The sequence below is a fragment of the Bufo bufo genome, chromosome 2 (genome assembly GCF_905171765.1).
Source record: "Bufo bufo chromosome 2, aBufBuf1.1, whole genome shotgun sequence".
Classification (NCBI taxonomy): Eukaryota; Metazoa; Chordata; class Amphibia; order Anura; family Bufonidae; genus Bufo; species Bufo bufo.
This window is the reverse complement of record NC_053390.1, coordinates 69,023,956-69,047,748: the sequence shown is the minus strand read 5'-3', so window position 1 is coordinate 69,047,748 and position 23,793 is coordinate 69,023,956. Positions and strand designations below refer to the sequence as shown.

At 44.6% G+C, this 23,793-nt stretch overlaps 1 protein-coding gene across 1 annotated transcript in view; it reads right to left on the bottom strand.

Annotated features, from left to right (window-relative positions):
* CELF4 (CUGBP Elav-like family member 4) overlaps positions 1 to 23,793 on the bottom strand; it is a 1,014,616-nt gene that overhangs the window by 55,414 nt on the left and 935,409 nt on the right. Inside the window, exon 12 of the mRNA XM_040421161.1 lies at positions 1,624 to 1,767. Within this exon, the coding sequence (XP_040277095.1) occupies positions 1,624 to 1,767 (144 nt within the window). The remainder of the gene's footprint in view (positions 1 to 1,623; positions 1,768 to 23,793) is intronic.

The window sequence follows — 23,793 nt, the reverse complement described above, 5'->3', positions numbered from 1 at the left end:
CTCCAGCACTAGAATCTGGAGCATTTGTGCACATTGATGAGTAGAAAATAATAAATGCAGTTTACACCAAATATCAATCACTATAAACCACGATGCCGAGACAGCCGTGCACCAGCCCCAGAAACACGCTGCCCCAGACGCCAGCCCATTCTGCCTTCTCACAGAGCTAATACATTTATGTGTCATCTGCACTTCTATGTACAAACTAAAACTCAAAATATTGCATATTGAAGTTCTGCAATGTGTGTTTCGGTTTCTCACCTTTTTCAAGATCTCTGCTTGCCGCCACTAAATGGAAACCTATCCCAGTCATGTGATGCATGTGATCTCATTAAATTTGGGTAATTGTTTTTCTTTTTCTTTTTCTGCCACAAATCCACATCAGACCCAAAGCAAATTGCTATGATTTTTCTGCTGGTTCTACCCTACGAGGAAAACTTGCGGCATATCTGCCATAGAATGAACACACTCTGGATCGATCATGCAGCATGCTCTAACGTCCACATAGAGATTGACGTGTTTTGTTTGGTTAATTTCTGCAGATCTACATTTTTTATCCTCTTGCAGTAAACAGTAAAGGTTTTCATTCACTGACAGCAGGTAGAGATCTTGAAACCTATGAGATACTGATACCAATATATTGCAAAGTTGAAGTGTGTTATACATGAGTAAAGAATATCCCTTTAATGGGATTGTCCAACAATAATAATTTACCATATACGCACAGGATAAGGGCTCATGCACACGACCGTATGTATTTTACGGCCCACAAAAAACGCATCCACAAAAAATGCGGATGACGTCCGTGTGCATTTCTTATTTTGCGGAACGGAACAGCTGGCCCCTAATAGAACATTACTATCCTTGTCCGTAATGCGGACAATAATAGGACATGTTCTATTTTTTTGTGGAACGGAAATAGCGACATACGGAAATGGAATGCACACGGAGTAACTTCCGTTTTTTTTTGCGGACCCTTTGAAATGAATGGTTACGCATACAGTCCGCAAAAAAAACCGGAACGGACATGGAAAGAAAATACGTTCATGTGCATGAGCCCGAAGTGTCTGATTGGTTGGGGTCCTGATACTGGGATTCTCACTGATTTGGACAATGAGGGTCCTACGTCCCCAGTTTGAATGGTTGCTCTTGTGTCCTGCCGCTCCATTCAATTCCTATGGGGCTGATAGAGATAGCAGTGTACAGCTCTCAAATATTGAATGAGCTGCAACGCACATGGGCAACTGTTGCTTCCGTCAAACGGAAGACACAGGACCCCTGTTCGAGTGATCGGTTAGTGTTCCAGCAGTGGGACCCCCAGCAATTAGACACCATTCTGTAACAGCCCCTGTAATGAATCCCTGAAATATCCTAATGGCGGCTGCATATGGAATCATTCTTGGTGTCCTGGACCATGAGACTGGATGACGCCACCTTGGTGGAGTGAAGAGATATTATAGTGATGCCGGTTGCTTCCGGCCTCCGGGTCTAGTCCCTATCATGAGCAGACATCAGGCTAGAGGAGAGAATATTACAATGAAATCAAGCAGGTGAGTGTCTAGAGAAAAACCCTTTTTTCTAAATTCCTGGATGAAGCTTATTATGTTTGTTATCTTTACCCACCAAAGCATTTACTTTGGTTTGTCGCCCGATCCACAAACACTTTCGAGGAGATGACATTACCGAAAGGCAGGAACATCTGCATCAGCTCGGTGTCCCCAAATTCCTGGGGCAGATGGTAGATAAACAGGTTGCAGCCCTCGGGTCCTGAGAAGATAAAAAGAAAGAAGAACTTGTTATGGAAGAAGATCTCAATTCACCCATCTTCATATCTAGATGTAACAGATTTGTAACAGAACAGAATTCTAATCTATCTATCTGATTTCGGTTTATCTGTTTGTCTATCATTGTGAATCAACTTTAGATATACAGTAACATTTTATATCTCATGCACTCATCAGAAATATGGCCATTGTATGGAGTGTGAGTTAGAAATGTCTTTGCAGATGGAGCAAAGTTGTATATACAGGTTCAGACAGTTTTGGGCTGAGGTTTCTTGGCCCCACCAGAGAAAACTGTTCTTGGGTGCCAACCTGTTTCTCATCAAAAATGTCTAATATGTTTTGACAGAAAGAAATAGACTCCAGCCCTAAATGTTTATTTTTTTTCTCCTGGACCTTTGCGGCCACCACTGCATCAGAGCCTGGGCCCACTGGAGGATCCTCTGGTACTCTGGTGGGCAAGACCAACCTTGGGTTCAAAGCTTCCTTATACTCCATCTTTCTGCTTCTAATTCCTTTTAAAAGTCCAAATTCTCCTGCAGTGTAGGACCCAGAGGTGCAAGTCCAACGCATCAGACATTTATGGTATATTTTAGGTACAAGAAACCCCCAGTATATATATATATACAGTAGGTCAAATGTTCCAACCACCTTTTTTGTGGGACCATCATGATTCAGAAATTAAGAATGGTTCCTCAAAGCAGATTAGGGATGGATTAGATTTGTGCCCACCATAGTGTACATTACATTCCTTCCCAGATAGCTGTTTATAAGAATAGGGAATGTGACATCAAATTTTTGATTTGATCTTAGTCTGGGAAATTAGATCGTAGCAGCCACCCGAGAGACAACCATCTGTACACAGCTGTTTGGAGGTTCTAATCAGTGGAGTCATCAGTGTTTTGAGGTTCTTGCTTCTCATCAGTGCATAGCAGGTTACTTAATGACAGGAGGAAATAACTGAAACACAGTCCAGGGGTATCTACAGGTGGATGGCTATGATTCAGCTTGCATGATATGGTTTTCATACTTTTTCTATAGAGCCTAAAAAATAGGTTTTTGTAAACCAAGTTACATCTATAGCATTTCATCCAGCCAACCAGAACCCTATTCTGCACCAATGAATGGCAAGAGCCCCAAAACGGCTGTTTGCATACTTGCATACTTTTTCCCATGCATCTCTTCAATGAGAACTCTGAGCTACATCTAAGACATTTTGATCCAGACAACCATACTGCACTCTGTACTGATGATGGGCAAGAACCCTGAAACAGCTGTCTACAGATGGATGTCTCTGGTTTGCCTTATATGATCTAATTTGCCTAATTTTCTCATGGAGAATTGCCTGAAAAATAAGTGTGTCTCTTCAAAGAGAAACAACACCCTCCTTGATCCTAGTCTTCATAAGACTCCAAGAGAACAAGGTGGTGGGAGAGTTTTTTGGAGCACAGCTTGAGGTGTCTCATACAACAAAATAGTTAAGGGGTAAGTATACAACCAAGAGATTAATCTATACAAGAGTGTACAGCCAGGAGCAGAAGTGTAATCAATACTAATATATCTGAGGTTAAAAAAAAATGGGTAAAAAAAATTTGCTGATCTGAGTGTCTGAGATTATTTGTAGACATAACAATAATGCCTGAGTCTGGGTTAACTTTCTCATGCACAAATTAAATCAAACGTTCATAGCATCTTAGGTCAATATAAAAAAAATTTATGCAGTCCGGGACATATCTGGTAAAAAGTTGCAGGAAATTCGGGTAAAAGTCCAATTTGCAGGAAGATCTGGCAATAGTCAAAGTTACAGGAAGATTTGGTAAAAGTCAAAGTTGTAAGAAGATCTGGAAAAAAGGTCAAAGTTGCAGGAAGATTTGGTAAAAGTCAAAGTTGCAGGAAGAGCTGGTAAACGTCAAAGTTGCAGGAAGAGCTGGTAAACGTCAAAGTTGCAGGGAGATTTGGTAAAAATCAAAGTTGCAGGAAGATTTGGTAAAAGTCAAAGTTTCAGGAAGATTTGGTAAAAGTCAAAGTTTCAGGAAGATTTGGTAAAAGCCAAAGTTTCAGGAAGATCTGGTAAAAGTCAAAGTAGCAGGAAGGTATATACTGTATGCACAAGTAGAAAAAGTCAGCTGATGGGGAACATGTCCTCTTCAGAAATTGCAATTAGTTAAATAATTTGGCATTTGTATTAGATCTCATGAACAGTGTTCAGATGTTTAGAGTCTGTTTTTCGCTAGGCTACGGCAGGATATGTATCGGGCAACCCAAGGGCCCCTGGCTACCTCTAATGCCCGTATTTCATTCACCTTGCTGGCAGAATGAAAGAAGATGGATCAGAGCCCTGACAGATGCCCATTTAAAGCACATTAAAATTCTTCTGTCTCAGCGTGAAAGCAATTAGGGTCTCCGAGCATTTCTCGCCACTAATAGAAGATGGAGTCTTGATGATTATTTGCTAAGTTCAATTTTCCCCCCACTAATTTGCTAAGAGCTTTATCGTGAGGGAGCAGCTGATCTCTGCATTTCATACAAAAGCTTCAGTTCAGAGGTGACAGAGAAGTGTAATCCGAAGTCAAGAGTGTGCGGTCAATCTTAATTAATGAACAGAGAGAGTTCTACTTTAACCCTTCATTAAGAGGAGCTCATGGACGCAACTTCAAAAGTGGAAAATGAGAACTGAATTGAAAACCGGGAGGTGGATAGGCAAAGGTCTACGACGTAGGGTATGAATATGAGCTGTTCTTTTCCTGCTAAGCATATACAGTATATAGCGCTGACATCAGAGGCAGACTGACTACTTGGGCAATTGGACAGTGTCCAGAAGTTTTGTTAAATAAAGGAGTCCACCAGCCTTCCTGCTGACCCATGCAGATGGCTTAGCGGAGCACTGCTCTGATTGCAGTAAGTGCCATCCTTTCATTGAGTTCAATTCATGTCGGAGAATTTAGTTGTATAATACTAAGGGTATATTTACATGCGGAAAATTTGTTGCAGGAATTTCTACAACTGAAAATCTCTTCAATATGTGCCAATGGGAATGTTTCTGCAAGTCTCAAAGCAGTTAGTGAAGAAATGATCTTCTGCTCGTGAATTTCCCTTAATTCTGGCTTAAGGTCAATTAACCTTGAAAATGCCTAAGGTGGTAGCTCTAGGCCTATTGAGAAGTGTCCATCTATCCTTATAGCCTAATGCACACGACCATATTTTCGGTCTGCATCCGATCCACATTTTTGCGGATCGAATACGGACCCATTCATTTCTATGGGCCCGCAAAAAATGTGGACGGCACAGGGAAGTCATCTGTATGTTGTCTGCATCTGTTCAGCCGGTCCAGAAAATGATAGAACATGTCCTATTCTTGTCTGTTTTACTGACAAAAATAGGCATTTCTACAATGGGGCCAGCAAAAAGTTTGAGGTGCACATGGTCATCCGAATATGGTTGTGTGCAGGAGTCTTTATATAGAGATCAGGCCTTACATACTCTAGGATCATTATCATAAGAAGCCATCTGACCTACAGATGTAGGACACGCCATCTACTATAATTTACATTTTTTGAGGTGCTCTGCATCTTTAACTTCCTCTTGACTCTACAGAACCAGAGAAGAATAACTAGCTTTGAAAAAAATGCTGATTTTGTGATACTCTGTCAGCAATATGTTATGCTATATGTGTCTAAATGTGGTTGTAATATGAATTGCAGCCTTAATAGCTTTGCCTGCATGTCACAATATTATATTGCATGTCACAATATATATCTGTATAGCCCTCTTGCCATTAACAGACATTAGAAAAAAAACTAAAATTTGACCCGTTTACCCCTAATATTCTTTTATTCTGCAGCCATTACCAGTCATATATAGTAGTTAGATCACCTGGAACTGCTCATTATAACCCAATAGCTGGCACCAAATATATTGGTAGATAGAGTTCACATTTCCTATAGAAATCTTAAGAAGTAAACTGCATGTAGATCAAGAAAACCTATGACACCTTAGGCAGCATGACGATGGGGGTAACCACTGCACCATCAGTCCTTTTACCACAATTAGACCTATGTGATGCCCCAGTAAACATTCACTTATGTCCTACAGCTAATTACATTTTTTAGCAGTTTGCTGACGTGACCAAAATGGATATATGAAGAAATAAAATCAATTCATGTTTAATGTGGAAGTGATAAAGTGAAGATTGCATCGTTAATGCTGCCATCCCCGTTACAGCTAAATAGCGGTGACATTTAGGTGCTTACATCTTAATGATGGATGCCCGGTTACATAAAAGTCTAACAAGTAGAAATAATGGCCTATAATAAAGTGGAGCTTCATTTGTAAACAGACTTCAGATCCAGTTCTCTCTTGTACATTATGTCAAGCCGAGTTCAAGTAATGGCTGATTATGGATTTAAAGAGAACCCAACACCAAACCTCAAAAAGGGGTTTTCAAATGAATGGTCCTCTCTCTAGATTAAGTTCCTCAGTGTTAAGATCCTCTCAGATCTCAAAAATCTCTACAACCTCAGCTACAAACAACTACTTGCCTCTCCTCCATTCTCCAGTCTTGGTCACCCTCCTTTCTATCATGGTTCGGAAGGAGGAATATTTTAAATTTGCTAATTATGCCAAAACTGATCTATTTACTTCAAGTACTTTCCATTGAACTCCCAAGTCGGTTTCTCTTTCAGCTTAGAGACTTCTGCTCTTCATTCATCTGGGGTAACATAAAACCTGGAATTTGACACAGAATCCTTCAATTCCCACCTGATAAAGGAGGCATTAATTATGCTACGTTGAATAGACTTTACCAGGCAGTTCATTTCAGTAAAACTGTAGCTTGGATACAACGTTCCCCAGACAAACGATGGATACATCTAGAGGAAGACATAGACCAGCTTTCCCTGCTCTCAGTTCCCCACTCCACTCCTGAAATTATGTGATTGCCTTTCCCTACGGACCCTGGATACCACACCCTGCCACTCTCGATCAGACGCAATGATAGCCCTCTCACGGATCTTCTCGACTTGGAAGGATCTTTTCTGTCTTCACAAGAGCCCAACTAAACTGTACCACTCTCAACAACATGCAGTACACCTACCTACAAGCTCACCTTCCTCAAACCTACTGGTCAATTCAGAGATCATTCTTGGTTCGAAATGTTTTTTTTTACGCAACTCCAGTCTCCTAGAAGACTGCTCTCAAAGATCTATAAACAATTATCTGGTCTCTGTGATTGACTGATTGACCAGTACCTTTCTTCATTAAAGAATGGGAGAGAGATCTGAAGATTAAATTCTCATCCATGCATATTACCCATTTACTACGAGCGCCTAGACTTTCATATTCTAGATGTGTGAAAATAAGCAAGAACTTCTCTAAAATGTTGTCATTCTGGTACCCTACCCCCATTAGATTAAGTCAAATGTATACCAACACGAGAGACTCATGTTGGAAATGTGAACACCCAGATCTTTTCTCCTCATCTGGCGGGAATGTATATAGTGTCTCCCTTTCTGGAAAATGTTTTCAAACATATCCATTCGGACTGCAACTCTAGCCTTCCCCTACCCTTGAGATCGCACTTCAAAGTCATTGGTTGTGCTTAAGAAATTCAAAGGGAAGCCCTCAACATATATAGGTGAGCACTGTACGTAATGGATATAGAGTACATCGTTGACATTGGTGGATCTCAGGTTGGAAGTCTTCAGTATTTTGGGTTCATGGTAAAGATGGTTTCCTATTTGAGGCAATGATAGCTCTGCAAATTCGACCCATTCTAAGCTGACATTCTATGTTTCGATGTATGCTGTCAGAACTTAGCTTGTCATATTGATTACCCTAGTACATTACAATAAATAAGTGCAGTCGACTAAGTGAAACAATGTGAGGCATCTTTGAGAGGTAGAAGTACATCACAAGGAGCTGGCCATACTCATGTATGGTGCGGTCAGCTGGTAATCGAATATGGGTGATATGGACATAATTGGCATAATGATTGTTTGTTGAATAGTTGTTCAACCACCATCCTAGTTCCTAGTGACCACCTAAAACTCTGCAAATGTACAGTAGATTGAAGAGGACACACACTTTTGAAATAGCCAAAAGGAAACATTACTAATCAATAAGAATGAGTAGAATGCCAAGAATTTCCAATTATGGAACCAGTTTTTAAAAAAAACCGAGAACTGGAGAACATCGCTCATCTCTACTAATGATGATACAGCAATCAGATGATTGTGGATTTGCAAATGGTGCAGAGATGTCTGGAGCACCTGCCAGAAATCTGACCACAGGCTTCTACTGTGCTAGTGAGAAAGGGGCTGAAAGATTGTCATAGTCCCGAATACATCAATGACTCCAACATGTCACTCCCCTGGTGTCCACAACGTTGTCATATAAGGACACTTAAGACGTGCTTTAAAGAAGAGTTGTCACTTTTCCGGTCTGTTGTAGTAAATACTTGTGTTTTATGAAATAAAAGTTCGGGAGCATATTTTATTAGAATATGTGATTTCTTTATTAATTCTCCTGGAAATGTATGATTATGCGGACAACTGGATGTTACCATTCCCCTTGCCAATGAGAACAGTTCCTACATAGTCCTATCCATTGCAGAGTTGTCTGTGGGTGTATTCTCCAAGTTACATAACCACAGTGTCCTGTCAAGTCAAAGGTTGAAAAACAAGACATGAGGTGAAAAGGTCATATGCCAACCACTATTGTAGTACAGTATAGTATAGTGCAGTGTAGTACAGTATAGTGTAGTATAGGACAAGACAGAACAGTGTAGAAAAGTATAGTGTAGGAGTGTAGGTTAGTACAGTGTAGTGCAGTATAGTACAATACAGAACAGTGTAGTGTGGTATAGTACAGATTAATATAATATAGTATAGTACAGAATAGTATAGTTTTATAGTGTAGTGTAGTATGATATAATACATAATAGTGCAGTATAGTATCCAATAGTGCAGAATAGTACAGTTTAGTATAGTATACAGTTGTGGCCAAAAGTTCGCTGTTGAATTTTGTTCACTGCAGTGAATTTTGATGTTTTTGTCAAATGTTTCTGGGGTATACTAAAATACAATTATGAGCAGAGAAGAGTGAAGAAGAAGCCGGACTGAAGGCGTAGCATAGGGGGAGGCGAACATGACAGGGGGTGGTTTAAGGAGACCCCTCCCTGGTCATGGTTAGGGATTGGTAGGTTTGAGTTGGTGGGAGGGGAACAAAGGGGTTAAGAGGGGACGCGTGGTAGGAGACAGGGGCCATTTTGTGCGTACTGACCGCCATCCAGACGCGCAATGGAGGTGCTGATATCGCAGCTTAGGGCAGCGGCAGCGGAGAAAGGCGAGGACTGGCTGCAGGGTCGGATCCAGGAGTTGCTGCAGGGGGTGGCAGAGGCGCCCGCTTTGCCTCTGCCTCAGACGTCCCGGCCGCGGCGGTCCGTACCGCCGGCGCGCCTTAGTCAAGAGATGGCGCCCCCTAGGGCTCAGCGCCGAAAAAGGAGCCCCTCAAGGGACCCTTCACGCCTGGGGCAGTCTGTGCCTGTGCCTCCACGGACGCCCAGGCGTGGGAGGAATCCTGGCAAGCGGCGGAGCTCGGCTGCAGGCTGTGCCAGGCCTGCCCGGCGTGATGGACGGCGGTTGGAGGCGGGACCCGGTGCGGCAGGCCCAGTCCATGGAGCGGTGACTGGGGCCTCTCAGCGTGGGAGAGGTGGACAGAATGGCGGAGCTGCTGCAGGCCAGGAGGCAGGAGGCAGCAGGCTCCCGGCGGTGATGTCCGGCAGTAGAGAGGGGGAGGGGCCGGCCCTCCTTGAAGAATTTGCCTCTAGCAGTGGATCTTCGTCCGGTGGAGGGGTGCGACGCCTGGAAGAAGATGCCCCTGGAGGATCTGCGCAGAGACCGGCTCTTCTGGATGCAGGACCTGCGGCTGGTGGGGTCACAGCACCCACGCAGCCAGGTGAGACACCTTGGGGACCGTTAGTGCAGCTGGGGGCTAGTTTGGCTGGGGCTGGGGGTGGGGGAGCCCACCTTGATTTGAGCAGAGGTTTAGGTCAGTTACTGGGGGGTTTGGCGGGGCTGGCGGCTAGCTGGGGGGCTGGGGGCCTGTCACCGTTGCCTGTTTGGGGGGCGTCGGGGGGTCCCTGTGGGGTACAGAGTTGTGGGGGTACGGTTGCGGAGGTGCGGGCGGCTAGCGTGTCAGTGCAGACGCAGGCCGGTGGAGTGGTGGAGGGGGGTGAGTCTCGGTTAGATGACCGGGCAAAAGGTGAAGTTTATGTTTGCTTTGAGGGGCCGCTGGGGGCCCATTTGAAGCAGGAGGTGAGGGATCGGATCTGGAAGGGGGAGTATGTGGATATTTTTTCGCTGCTCCCTCTTGAGAAGTTTAACCTGGATAGGGTGAGGAAGGATGAGGGGAAAAGGGAGGAGGAGGAGAAGAGGAGGCATAGGTTGATACCGCGGACGTTTGCGAACTGGTTGCAGGCTTTCGCGATATTGGCTAGTGTTATAGGGGAGAAGGAGCCGGAATGTTGTTCCGCTCTTTTTTGTTATCTGGACGCGATAGGGGAGGCCTATCGGGTGTATGGGGGGCTGGCCTGGCTGCGCTACGATGAGCAGTTTCGGCAGCGGAAGGCGGTGCGGCAGGGTATTCGGTGGGACCACAAGGATATCGCGCTGTGGTTAAAGGTTACGGCGCCGGTAAGGGGGGGTCAGTCCTTTCGAGGGGAGGTGGGGGGAGGAGGCCAGTCGGGTTTTGCGTCAGCATCCGCGAAAGGGCTGTGCTTCCTGTTTAATGAAGGGGGATGCAAGTTCGGGGCAAAGTGCAAGTTCAAGCACGAGTGCTCAACTTGCGGGGGGGCACATGGAGCGGCGAGGTGCTTTAAAGGGGGGAAGCATAGGGGAGGGGATAATTCTGGAAAAGGGGGCGACGCCGGTGCGGCTAGCAAGGATGGTCCCGTACCTCGATAGGTACCCGGATAGGGGAGCGGCGGAGTTGTTAAAAAATGGGTTTGCGTTTGGTTTTCGGATTCCGTTTGTTTCGTCTGAAGCGGTTTTGGTTAGGAAGAACTTGCGGTCGGCTAGGGAGCACCCGGAGGTAGTCACGGAAAAACTGGCAAAGGAGGTTAGGTTGGGTAGGATGGCGGGACCCTTTTTGGAGCCTCCTTTAGCGGCACTGCGTTTGTCGCCATTGGGGGTGGTTCCAAAGAAGGAGGCTAATAAATTCAGGCTGATTCACCATCTGTCCTTCCCTAAGGGAACGTCGGTCAATGATGGTATTGACCCGGCGATGTGTTCCGTGGTCTATACTTCATTTGATGCGGCAGTGGCATTGGTGAGGGGGTATGGGCAGGGAGCCTTAATGGCAAAGACCGACATTGAGGCGGCTTTTAGGCTGTTGCCAGTGCATCCAGATAGCTTGCATCTGTTGGGGTGTTTTTGGAATGGGGGTTTTTTCGTGGACCGTTGTTTACCAATGGGGTGCTCCTTATCGTGTGCTTACTTTGAGGCGTTTAGTTCTTTTTTAGAGTGGGCAGTTCGGGATGCGTCAGGGTGCGAGTCGGTCATCCATTATCTGGATGATTTCCTTTGTGTGGGTCCGGCTCAGTCCCGGGTGTGTTCAGTCTTGTTGAACACGTTGTTTGCGTTGTTTGAGGCGTTTGGGGTTCCGTTGGCGGGGGAAAAGACGGTGGGTCCGGTTACGGAATTGAGCTTCTTAGGGATAGTAATAGACTCTGGGAGGATGGAGTGCAGGTTGCCATTGGATAAGGTGGAGGACCTTAGGCAAGCAGTGGCGAGGGCGGGGAGATTGGAAAAAATCAAATTGAGGGATTTGCAGTCTCTTCTGGGGAAGCTCAACTTTGCATGCCGGGTTATGCCGATGGGGAGGATTTTCTGTAGGAGGTTGGCGGGGGCCACGGGGGGGGTTCAGGCCCCTCATCATTTTGTACGGTTGGGTCGGGAGTTGAAGGCTGATTTGCGAGTTTGGGGTATGTTTTTGGAACAATATAATGGGCGTTCTTTGTTCATGGAGGAGGTTAGTTCGTTTGATTTTGATTTGTTTTCTGATGCGGCGGGGGGTTGCGGTTTTGGGGTCTATCTGGGGGGCCAGTGGTGCGCGGGCAGGTGGCCGGACAGTTGGGTTAGTAAGGGATGGGTGCGTAACCTAGCGTTATTAGAGCTGTTTCCGATTGTCGTTGCGGTGTTGTTGTGGGGGGACCTGTTTCGTAATAGGACGGTTCGGTTCCACTGCGACAATTTGGGGGTAGTGCAAGCAATTAATAGTTTGTCGGCTTCTTCACCATTGGTTGTGCGGCTGCTACAAAAATTGGTGTTAGAATGCCTGCTACTCAATGCGTGGGTCGTGGCGGTTCACGTGCCCGGTGTGGATAACTGTATTGCTGATGCCCTCTCTCGTTCGCAGTGGGACCGTTTTCGGCAGCTGGCTCCTGGAGCAGCGGAGGTCGGCTTGGAGTGTCCGGCGGGGATTTGGGAAATCCTGGAACCGCGGTGATGGGTTTGATTCGGTCATCCTTGGCGCCTGTGACATGGGATAAGTATGCTGGAGCTTGGCGGGGGTGGGAAGAGTGGAAGGTGAAGTTGGGGGTGGGGGAGCGGGAGGATCTTGAGATCCCCCTGTTGTTGTTTATTGGTCATTGTAGGGAGGAAGGATGGTCTGTCACCAGGATGAATGGTTGGATCGCGGGCGTGGCTTTTGGGTGTCGCTTGCGGGGTATGGTCGACATTACTAAGGCTTTTTTGGTGAGGAGGGCATTAAAGGGGTGGCGCAGGGATGGTACGGGGAAGGATTCTCGCCGCCCAGTGTCGTTTGTGATGTTGTTGCAGTTGGGTAGGACATTGGCGGATGTGTGCACATCGCCATGGGAGGTGCGTTTGTTTCGCTTAGCGTTTTCATTGGCATTTTTTCGGGGCTTTGAGAGTGGGGGAGCTGGTCTGCCCGGCAACGGATAGGGTGGGGGGCCTGTTGTGTGATGATGTGGATGTTTTTCCGGACCGGATGGAGATAGTTTTGCGGCGGTCCAAGACTGATGTGGAGGGAAGAGGCAGGCGGCTGGTGTTGTTTAGTGTCCCGGAGTGTGAAATGTGTCCTGTTCGTTGTTGGCATGATTACGGTTGTGAAAGGGGTAGGGTGGCCACCCCCCTGTTGGTGCATGCGGATGGGGCCTTTTTGTCTAGGTTTCAGTTCACGGCAGTTTTCAGACGGTGCTTGGTTCAGTTGGGTCTGGGGGATGCGGGTTATGCTAGTCATTCTTTTCGGATAGGGGCGGCGACAGAGGCCGCCAGGTGGGGTTTGGGGGAGGAGGTCATCAAGAAGATCGGGAGATGGGAGTCAGTGCGGTTCAGGTCTTATGTGCGCCTGGAAGGGCTTGGGGGGTGGTGACTTGTCGTGAAGGGAGTTGTTTAGGAGGTGTGGAGTCGGCCAATAGATTTTGGTTCTGTTATGTTTTTTCGTTTCTTTGCAGGTTCCGGTCCGGCGTTGGTGTGGGTGCTAGGGCACTCCTACGTTTTCTGGGGAGCTCTCCGGGCGGCAGTTCGGCCTGATGGCCAGCAGCTCGGTTTGGCGCGGGACGTGGCAGTGGTAAGGTGGATAGGCAGGCGGGGCATGATGTGGAAGGGTATGCTGCCGGAATTCCACCAGTTCGTGAAGCAGGATAGGGCTCCAGATGTGCTCGTATTGCATGTGGGGGGCAATGATTTGTGTGCGCGTCCTTCACGGGAGTTGGTGAGGGATGTTAAATTTGACCTGCTTAGATTGTGGTCCCTTTACCCGGGCATGGTGACGGTCTGGTCAGACATGGTGCCTCGTACGGTTTGGAGGGGGGCTCGCTCAGTTGAGGGTGTGAATAGGGCGAGGGTGAAGGCAAACAGGGCAATAGGGAGGTTTATGGTTCGGAATGGGGCTTTGGCGGTCAGGCATCATGAGTTGGAGAAGGGTGTTGGTGGCTATTGGCGCAGTGACGGGGTTCATTTGAATGCGCTGGGTATAGACATGTGGTGTTTAGCTTTGCAGGAAGGCATTGAGGTTGCAGTGCGGGTGTGGAGGGACGCCAAGGCTTAAGAGGTCAAGCCTTGGCTTCTGTGGCGGTGGGAGGTCCTTGGAGTCGGTGGGTTTATCAGAGGACGAGGATGGGAGGGCCCCACGGTGGGGGCTGGACTCCCATGGTTGCTTGGCGGCTGTGGCGGGATTGTTGGGGTGTGTCAACCGTGGTGCTTCCGAGCTAAGGTGCAACGGCTGGAGGTAAGGTTGGCCACCCCGGCATGGTTTCCAAGGTTTCCGGGCTTCAAGGACCTCCCCCTGGGTTAGGTTAATGTGACAACTATATATGTATGTTTTGTTTAATAAAAGGCTGCTGTGGCCAATTTATCCATCCAGGTGTCGGTGTGTTATTTGGGGGAAGGTTGGAGGTGAAGTAGAGGAGGGATGGGGTGGAAAGCAGCCTGAAGAAGGGGTCGAGTGTAAGTAACCAGTACCCTGTCAAGAAGAAGCCGGACTGAAGGCGTAGCATAGGGGGAGGCGAACATGACAGGGGGTGGTTTAAGGAGACCCCTCCCTGGTCATGGTTAGGGATTGGTAGGTTTGAGTTGGTGGGAGGGGAACAAAGGGGTTAAGAGGGGACGCGTGGTAGGAGACAGGGGCCATTTTGTGCGTACTGACCCCCGCCCACCCACCCTTGTTTTGGGGGGGGGAGAGAGGGGGCTGGGCCCCCCTTTGGAAATAGCTGTTGGTATGGGTTGGGGTTGCGTGCTGTCTGCATATTGAGGGTTCTTTAAAAAAAAAAAAAAAAGAATTAAATAAAAAAAAAAAAAAAAAAAAAAAAGGAAAAGGGGGAAGAATAAAGAAGGGAAGAAGAAAAGGCGAAGAATGAAGAAGGAAGAAGAAGGAAGGTTATTGTCGCGGCGGCTTAGTTTGGCGGTGGGAGGTCCTTGGAGTCGGTGGGTTTATCAGAGGACGAGGATGGGAGGGCCCCACGGTGGGGGCTGGACTCCCATGGTTGCTTGGCGGCTGTGGCGGGATTGTTGGGGTGTGTCAACCGTGGTGCTTCCGAGCTAAGGTGCAACGGCTGGAGGTAAGGTTGGCCACCCCGGCATGGTTTCCAAGGTTTCCGGGCTTCAAGGACCTCCCCCTGGGTTAGGTTAATGTGACAACTATATATGTATGTTTTGTTTAATAAAAGGCTGCTGTGGCCAATTTATCCATCCAGGTGTCGGTGTGTTATTTGGGGGAAGGTTGGAGGTGAAGTAGAGGAGGGATGGGGTGGAAAGCAGCCTGAAGAAGGGGTCGAGTGTAAGTAACCAGTACCCTGTCAAGTTTTAAAAAATTCGATTCGGTTGCTTCGCCAAATTTTTCCTCAAAATTTGCTTTGATTCGAATTATTTTGCTACGAAGCACGTTACATCAGGTCTCAGCCTGCAGTTAAACTTTAGGGAGAAGGTATCATGTATAACATAACAGATTAAGAATGAATGGCACAACAGTGGCACAAGATGCACAGGGCTATGACATAGAGCCTGCTCTGTCCCTGCAGTCTCCTTATGCTCTCCCTACAGTGCCTGAAAACTCTCCTTACAATCTCCCTACACTGTCCCTGCACTTCCCCATCCAAAAGTGTACAATCCCTGCACTGCCCCATCCAAAAGTGTACAATTAAAGGTTTGTTAAACTCTGTCCCTAGCACTTTGCACATCTGTCTCTATGCTCAATTCACTGTAAAATGGCAGAGACCGGGCGGGATTTGCCTTTTTATAGAACTGTGACATCACAGGGGAATCTGCTGATTGGCTGGCTGCACGGCATTATGGGTCATATCACCTTCCCAAGCTTCTTACTTTCACTTTGTAACACGTGTAGCCACCATTTTAAGAAACGAAGCGAGAGGAAATTCCGATCCGTGGCAAATAAAATTTTTCCTGAAACTCAGATCAAATTCAATTAATTTTACTTTGATTCACTCAACACTAATTATAAGCATTTTATACGTTTTTAACATTTCATTGGTTCGAGGTACCAGCCAAGTTTTAAAGTGGTTTTCCACTTTAAAAATCAACTTCCGAAGTTATTCAACGAAGTCACGCGCGAATAACTGACTTCGGCTCATCATGGCCCATATATTCTAATACTGTACAGAGACGGATCTCCGTACAGTATTAGGCTACATGCACACGACAAAAACTGACATTTTTTTAACGGCCATCACACGTCTGTTTTAAGACCAATGGTAGTCTATGGGGTTATTCACACGGCAGTTTTTTTGGCTGTTCTATCTTGTCCGTTTTTCACTGACAAACTGCCCTATACGATTTAATGGGTCCATTTTTAACGTCCGTTTCTCAGAAAGGCATCAGTGAAAAAAACGTCCGTTAAAAAATGTCAGTCGTGTGCATGTAGCCTTAATCCGAAGTTTTGAACAAAGTGACTTTGGATGTAACATCTGAAGCTCGCTTCACTCATAATCTATTCTTCTGAATCAGTAATTGGAGTTTATTATCACTATTTCAGGTTTTTTTTCTTCACCCACTTTTTGAGTATTGACTACGGGTTCTCAATGGGATTGAGATCTGGGGAGTTTCCTGGCCATGGACCCAAAATGTCAATGTTTTGTTCACTGAGCGACTTAGTTCTCACTTTCGCCTCATGGCAGTGCAAAATTGTGAGTGAGCCCATTCTCTTGGATGAGTAGCAATCCCTAAATAATATAGAGTATTATGGTATAGAATAGTACACAGAAATATAGTATAGTATGGAATAGTAGAGTGTAGTTTAGTATATTGTAATATAGTACTGTATAGTACAGAATAGTACAGTATAGTATTGTATACAGTAGAATCGTATTGTTTAATACAGAATAGTATAGTCTACTATAGTATAGTAAAGTGTAATGTAGTATAGTATCATGTAGTATAGTAAAGTACAGAATAGTATTGTTTAATATATTACAGTGTAGTGTGGTAAAGAGTCCCATACTGTAGTATAATAATGTGTAGTGTAGTGTGGTACAGTATAGCGTACTGTAGTATAACAAAGTGTAGTGTAGTATAGTACAGAATAATACAGTGTAGTATTGTATAGAGTAGAATCGTATTGTACTGTATACTACAGAATAGCATAGTGTACTAATAGTATAGTACAGTGTAATGTAGTATAGTATCGTGTAGTATAGTAAAGTACAGAATAGTATTGTTTAATAAATTATACTATAGTGGGGTATTGTGCCGCGTACTGTAGTATAACAAAGTGTAGTATAGTAAAACATAGTATAGTGTAGTATACTATAGAGTAGTGTGATATAGAATAGAATAGTACAGAATAGTATAGAATTGTGTAGTATAGTACAGTATAGTGTAATGTAGTATCATAGTTTAGTATAGTATAGTAAAGACTACAGAATAGTATAGTGTGGTATATTATAGTATAGTGTAGAATATAATAATTTGCTGTAGTATAGTGTAGTGTAGCATAATGTAATACAGAACAGTATATTGTAGTATAATATTATATAACACAGTCTAGTGTAGTGCAGAATAGTATAGTAAGGTATAGTACAGAAAAGTATAGAATGGTATAGTGCAGTTTAATATAGTGCAGTATAGCATATTATATTGTACTGTAGTACAATGTAGTGTAGTTTTATAAAGAGACGTGTAGTATAGTGTAGTGTAATACAGTAAAATATAGTTTATTATAGTGTAGTGTAGTATTGTATAGTATGGTATAATATATATATATATACTGTAAGAAAGTGTAGTATTAGAATACTGCAGTACATATACTGTATATATTATAGTCTAGTAAATGTATTGATGAGTAAAGTTTTCATTCAGCCTATCAGGGGGTTAATCAGGGATTAAAACAAAAACAAAAAACATACGGTATTCACTTCATCACGTGATGACGTCACCGCTCCCGTCCAGCGTCATGATGTGGTGACGTGAGAACTGGCACATTTTCGGCAATCAAAATGGCCACAACGGATTCTCAGTGATCGAATGGATGAAGAGAGTACATATTTTTTTTGCTGCCATTTCAGGAAAAAATTATTCATTACCACGAAGCACCAAAAAATTCAGATTCATGACAAATCAAATTTTTCCTGAAATTAGGATCGAATTCCACTTCGTTAAATTTGATTCCCTCAACACTAATAATATGGTATGATATAGTGTAGTATACTATAGTGTAGAATCATATAATATATGAGTATAATATAGAATAGTGTAGGGTAGAAAAGTATAGTGTGTATTGTAGTATAGTATAGCACACTGTAGTATAGCATAGTGAACAGTGTAGTCTAGTCGTATATTATAGTATACTGTAGTATAATGTAATAAAGTGTAGTATAGTGTAGTGTCATATAGTATTGTGTAGCATAGTGTAATGTAGTATAATGTAATGTAATATAAAATAGTGTAGTGTAGCGTAGTACCGGTATATTACAGTGTAATGTAGTATAGTGTAATGTTATATAAAATAGTGTATTGTAGCGTAGTATATTGCAGTATAGTAAAGTGTAGCATAGTAGGGTATAGTGCAGTGTAGTATAGTGTAATATGGTCTAGTGTAATATAGTGTAGGTAGTATAGCATAATGTAGTGTAATATTGTATAGTGTTGTAATGCATACTATAATAAAATCTAGAGCAGTATTGCATAATGCAGAATAGTATTGTATACCATAGCATAGTGGAGTTTAGTATTGTATAGTGTGGTGTAGTGTAGTATAGTATAGTACAGAATAGTACTGTATAGTGTAGTATACTGTAGTATTGCAAAGTTTAGGGTAGTAATGTATACTGTAGTATAATATAGTGTATTATAGCATAGTATAGTGTAGTGTAATATATTATAGTACAGAATAGTATTGTATACTGTAGTTTAGTGTGGTGTAGCATAGTTCTAGGTTGATGTACTATAGTATATTGTAATGTAGTCTGATATAGTATAGCGTAGTAAAGGATAGTATTTTATGGTATAGTGTAGTAGATAGCATTGTGTATAATATAGCGTAGTGTAGTATTGTATAGTATATCATAGTATAGCATGGTATAGTATGCTTTTTTATAGTGTAGTATAATATTGTATAGTATATTATAGTGTAGTATATTATAGTATAGCATAATATTTTATAGTGTAGTATAGTGTAGTGTAATATAGTGTAGTGTAGCACAGTATTGTATAGTATAGCATTTTATATTGTAGTATAGTAATGTATAGTAAAATATAATATAGTGTAGTATATTATGGAATAGCTTAGTGTAGTACAGTATAGTATTTTATAGTATAGTTTACTATAGTATTGTGTAGTATAGTATATTATAGTGTAGTACAGTATTGTATAGTAAAATATAATATAGTATAGTATATTATAGTATAGCGTAGTATAGTATCGTATTTTATAGCATAGTTTACTATAGTATTGTGTAGCATAGTATGGTAGAGATTAGAGAACAAATACAGTATTACTGATGTCTGAGGTCAGTGGGTGACCAGGTATCCTTGGTTGTGCTTAGATTTCTAGTGGTGTTCCAGAGTGTTGGACATCCCTTCTATGATCAACTCCATATACTCTAATGGGCAGGTGTTGTCCTGAGTAGATAACTCCATTACTCATATGGACATCCAGTCTTATTTCTATATGTTTCTCTGATGCTATGAGCATTTTTGTGAGAATACTGTACTTTTTGCATTGGAGAAACAAATGGAAAACAGTTCTTCCAAAGTAATCATTTCCAGTAAGTGTTCGCTCCACTGTCTCCTTGGAGCCAATACTCCGTCCTTGTCTGACCCTGGACGTGCAGGGCAGCGAAAGCTGTTTTTCTAAACTTTGTGCTTGTTTTTTAAGAATAGCTCTAGATCCACCTAAATTGTACATCAGGCTCAGCAGTAATCAGGCTCTTCGGCCTGGCCTCATCCGATGCACACCTCTGGTGAGCTGACTTCCATTACCACCTCCCTGCACTTATTGATTAAGCTTCAGCTCATCCCGGCCGCTCGGAGATTGATGCCACAACTACCACATGTAGAACAAAACAAACTGTGTCCTGTACAAGTCATTAGCAGGTTAGGGACAATTTATGGGTAGCTGACCGAAGCTGAACGCCAAGTATAAACATCGAGCTGTCACAATGTAGTTTTCATCTGTCGAGGGGAATATTTATTCGGGGGGTTTATCATCTATAAATGGCCATGAATAATAAAAGTGAACAGTAAGCTATATTACCAGGGGCAAAACACAACATGGCTTCCTATGCTCTTCTGTATGGTACCAAGATAGACATTTATCCAGGTAGGTGCTTCTTCTGGTGAAGAGATATTTTGCACACTTTTCTCTAGGAACATTACCTCAAAGTGGTTGCCCAACTATATGTAAACCTCAAAGGGGATACCGTCCCAATGTAAACCTCCATCATGAACGGGTCACTTGTGCCGCTGCAGACAATGACTATCTGCAGCAGTGATGTATCATGTCAATGCTGGGTCACTTTCCGCTTGAGGACACATCACTGTTGCGGGAAGGCATTGGCTGCAGCGGTACACCTGACTCTGTCCATGCTGGTGATGTAGATGGGGGCTACTGAAGTGCAGTGAAGACAGCGGTGGAACCATGGACCTTGAACTGAGCATCGGGGAGCATAGAAGTATGCTTCCCTCAACAGGTTCCACTGGGTGAGAGGGAATTAAAAAATTATAGGAAGTTGGTGTCCCCGATGCTGAGGTCGCTCCCACCTGCTGCTTGACTGACAGAACCGGACATCTAGGCCAGCCTTGACAATCTTGTACTTGCGCTGGTGTTCCGAAAAGCAGTGCAAGTGCAGAAATGTAAAGGCTCTGCTTCCGCTACTGGAGCAAGACATTTTTCTGTGCCGCAACACTTCCAGGTGGTGGCGCACAAATAGCTGCTGCTCCAGTAGCGGAGGCAAAGCCTCTGCGCTTGTGCCTCTACTAGAGCAGCAGTAGCCCTATCAGTCAAGCGGCAGGTGGAGCGTCCTTAGCTTCGGGGACACCCCATCACAGGTGCAGAACCCTGCTTGATGAGACCAATCAACTCTCTCATCCCTGCTCTTGACCTTTTCACTGGACCACCATAAGAAATGGCATGGAAGAGCCGTAGGAGCCAGGTGGCCAATGTGTCAGGAGATTTGCTTCCAGTAATTTTCTGGCTTGTTTTGTGTTGATGTTAATGATGATCGTTGTAGGCCAATCAAGAAGGTCCAGTTGGTTCCTAGATGGATCCAAGTGGCTCCTGAAGTTTCATGTTAAGGCCTCATGCACACAAACGTATTTATTTTCAGTGTCCGTTCCATTTTTCCTGCGGCCCGTATGCAGAACCATTCACTTCAATGGGGCCGAGAAACCCTTCAGAATTACTCCATGTGCATTACGTTTCCGTATGTCCGTATGGCCGTTCCGCCAAAAAATAGAACATGTCCTATTATTGTCGGCATTACGGACAAGGATAGGACTGTTCTATTAGGGGCCTGCTGTTCCGTTCTGCAAAATACGGAATGCACACGGCCAGTATCCGTGTTCTGTAAATCGGCAATTTGCGGGCTGCAAAACAGCCAACGGCCGTGTGCATGAGCCCTAAATGAAATAGTTCTTTTGAGATCAATCTTTTTGGGTTCCTCGCTGTGTAATATTTCTCCCCACTTTCTGAACTATATTTGAGAAGATTAATGGCATTGGCAGGGGCATAGCTAAAGGCTCGTGGGCCCTGGTGCAAGAGTTCAGCTTGGGCCCCCCTCCCTTAGTGCTTTGTGGCCAGGGACAGGGGAGCACATAGCCCTCCTGCTGCCTGAGGCAAAAATGTAAATGGCCTTTCCCCCGCTCCCCCCCATGCCAAATTCTTAACCTAACCCCTTCCCTCCTGCCAGTGGTGTAACTTGACCAGCATGCACTTTCTATAATGCCAATGTCTTCGTATACGGTAGAAGGGTCTTTGGGCCCCCTCAGGCTCCTGGGCCCGATAGCGACTGCTACCTATGCACCCCCTATAGCTACGCCCCTGGGTATTGGTGTCTGTACTAAATGCATTACAGCAAAGGCCGAAAAGTTTCTAAAAAGAATGCTAAAAGTAAGGGCTCATGCACACGACTGTGTGCTGGCCTTGCCTGTGCATGGGCACCGACCATGTGCCCGCCGTCTGTGGACGCGGGCCCATTCGCTTCAATGGGGTCTGCAATCTGCATCTGACGGTCCGCACTGAAAAAAGTAGTGCATGCACTACTGTTTTGTGGTGCAGAGGCACGTACAGACGTACAAACCCCACGGAAGAACTCTGTAGTTCACACCGTATGTCCCAGATTGCTGACCCAATCAAGTGACTGGGTTCACATCCGTGATACGGTGTGCACATGGCCGGTGCCTGTATATTGCAGACCCGCTGTTTGCAGCCCACAATACGGGTACGGCCAGGCAACGGTCGTGTGCATGAGCCCTAATCCTGACACAAATATCTGCAGATAACTAAGGGGTTAATCTCCTTGATGATCTGCTCCATCTTTGGCTAGAATCCAGCTGAGAGTTGAGGCTTAGGCCTCATGCACACGACCGTTGCTTGGGTCTGCATGCGGACCTATTCGCTAAAAAAATATAACATGCCCGGGCGGCTTCCGTTTTTTGCGGATCCGCTGTTTGCGGACCGCAAAATATGGCACAGTCGTGTGCATGAGGCCTTAGCCAGAGGGGTGCTGCTTAAAGGCCATGGAGTGTGAACAGCTTCGGGGGAATTTTTTTTAAATTCATTTTGCACTGAAAATCATTATTTCAATTAGTCGTTAATAAAAATGTTCGGCCGTTTCTGAGATACAAGGGTTAAATGTCAAGTCTGCTTGCAAGCTGTCACAGTCTGTTTTCTTCGAATCCTGCAAAACGCAAATATATGGATGGTGTCCGTGTGACGTCCAGGTTACATTGTTTTTTTTGGGCGGACCCATTGTAACAATGTCTGCAAAACGGACCAGAATAGGACATGTTCTATCTTTTTTTGTGGCTCTGTGAAATGGAAATAAAGACGTGGACAGGACACGGTGTGGTCTCCACATTTTTTGTGGCCCCATTTAAATAAATGGGTCCGCATCCAATCTGCAAAAAATGCAGATCAGATGCGAACCAAAAATACAAGCGTGTGAATGGGGCCTTTTGTGTAGTTCTTATATCTGATCTCCTAACCTCCTAAACACTCATTGTCAGTGTAACTGATTCTGGGGCCCCACTTTAGGGCTCCTGCACACTAACTTATTTTTTTTCCATGTCTGGTACGCAAAACAATATAGATTCCGTGTGCATTCCGTGTCTGTATGTCCGCATGGCCGTTCTGCAAAATGATAGAACTTGTCCTATTATTGTCCACATTACAGACAAGGATAGGACCGTTCTATTAGAGGCCGTTCTGTTCCGCATAATGTGGCATGCACACACCCGGTATCCATGTTTTGCGGATCCGCAATTTGCAGACTGCAAAACATCCAACGGTCGTGTTCATGAGCAATTACAGTGATAACAGAAATATTACAGATGAAGTATGATGGCGGACATTCACAGCAGAATGCACAAACATACATGTGGCAGACTTGACACATATATGGATATCCTGCACTTCAGGACACATGCAGCGCACACCAATCACTCACTGGACACATGTGGGACACAAGACACTTATACGTGGCTCACATGCCACTGATGCATATGTCACGTGCTGCACATACACCTCTGATACATAGATCATATATAGCACACACCAATCACACATAGGAAACATGCAATGCACACACCAAGACATTTATGCCTAACCCTATTAAGTGTAGCACAGTTAAAGGACTGGCGGATCCGGGGGACGACGACGGGGCAATTGCCCCCCCTCGAGCTGCTCAGAGGTGGGGGCGGCGGCGGCTCATCTCCATAGTGATTTGTATCGCCGTCCTCAGGACAGCGATACAGATGGCTGTGGTGCGGCAGGGGAGGGAGAGGAGTGTCTCTTCCCCTTCCTCTGATAGGCTGCAGGCACT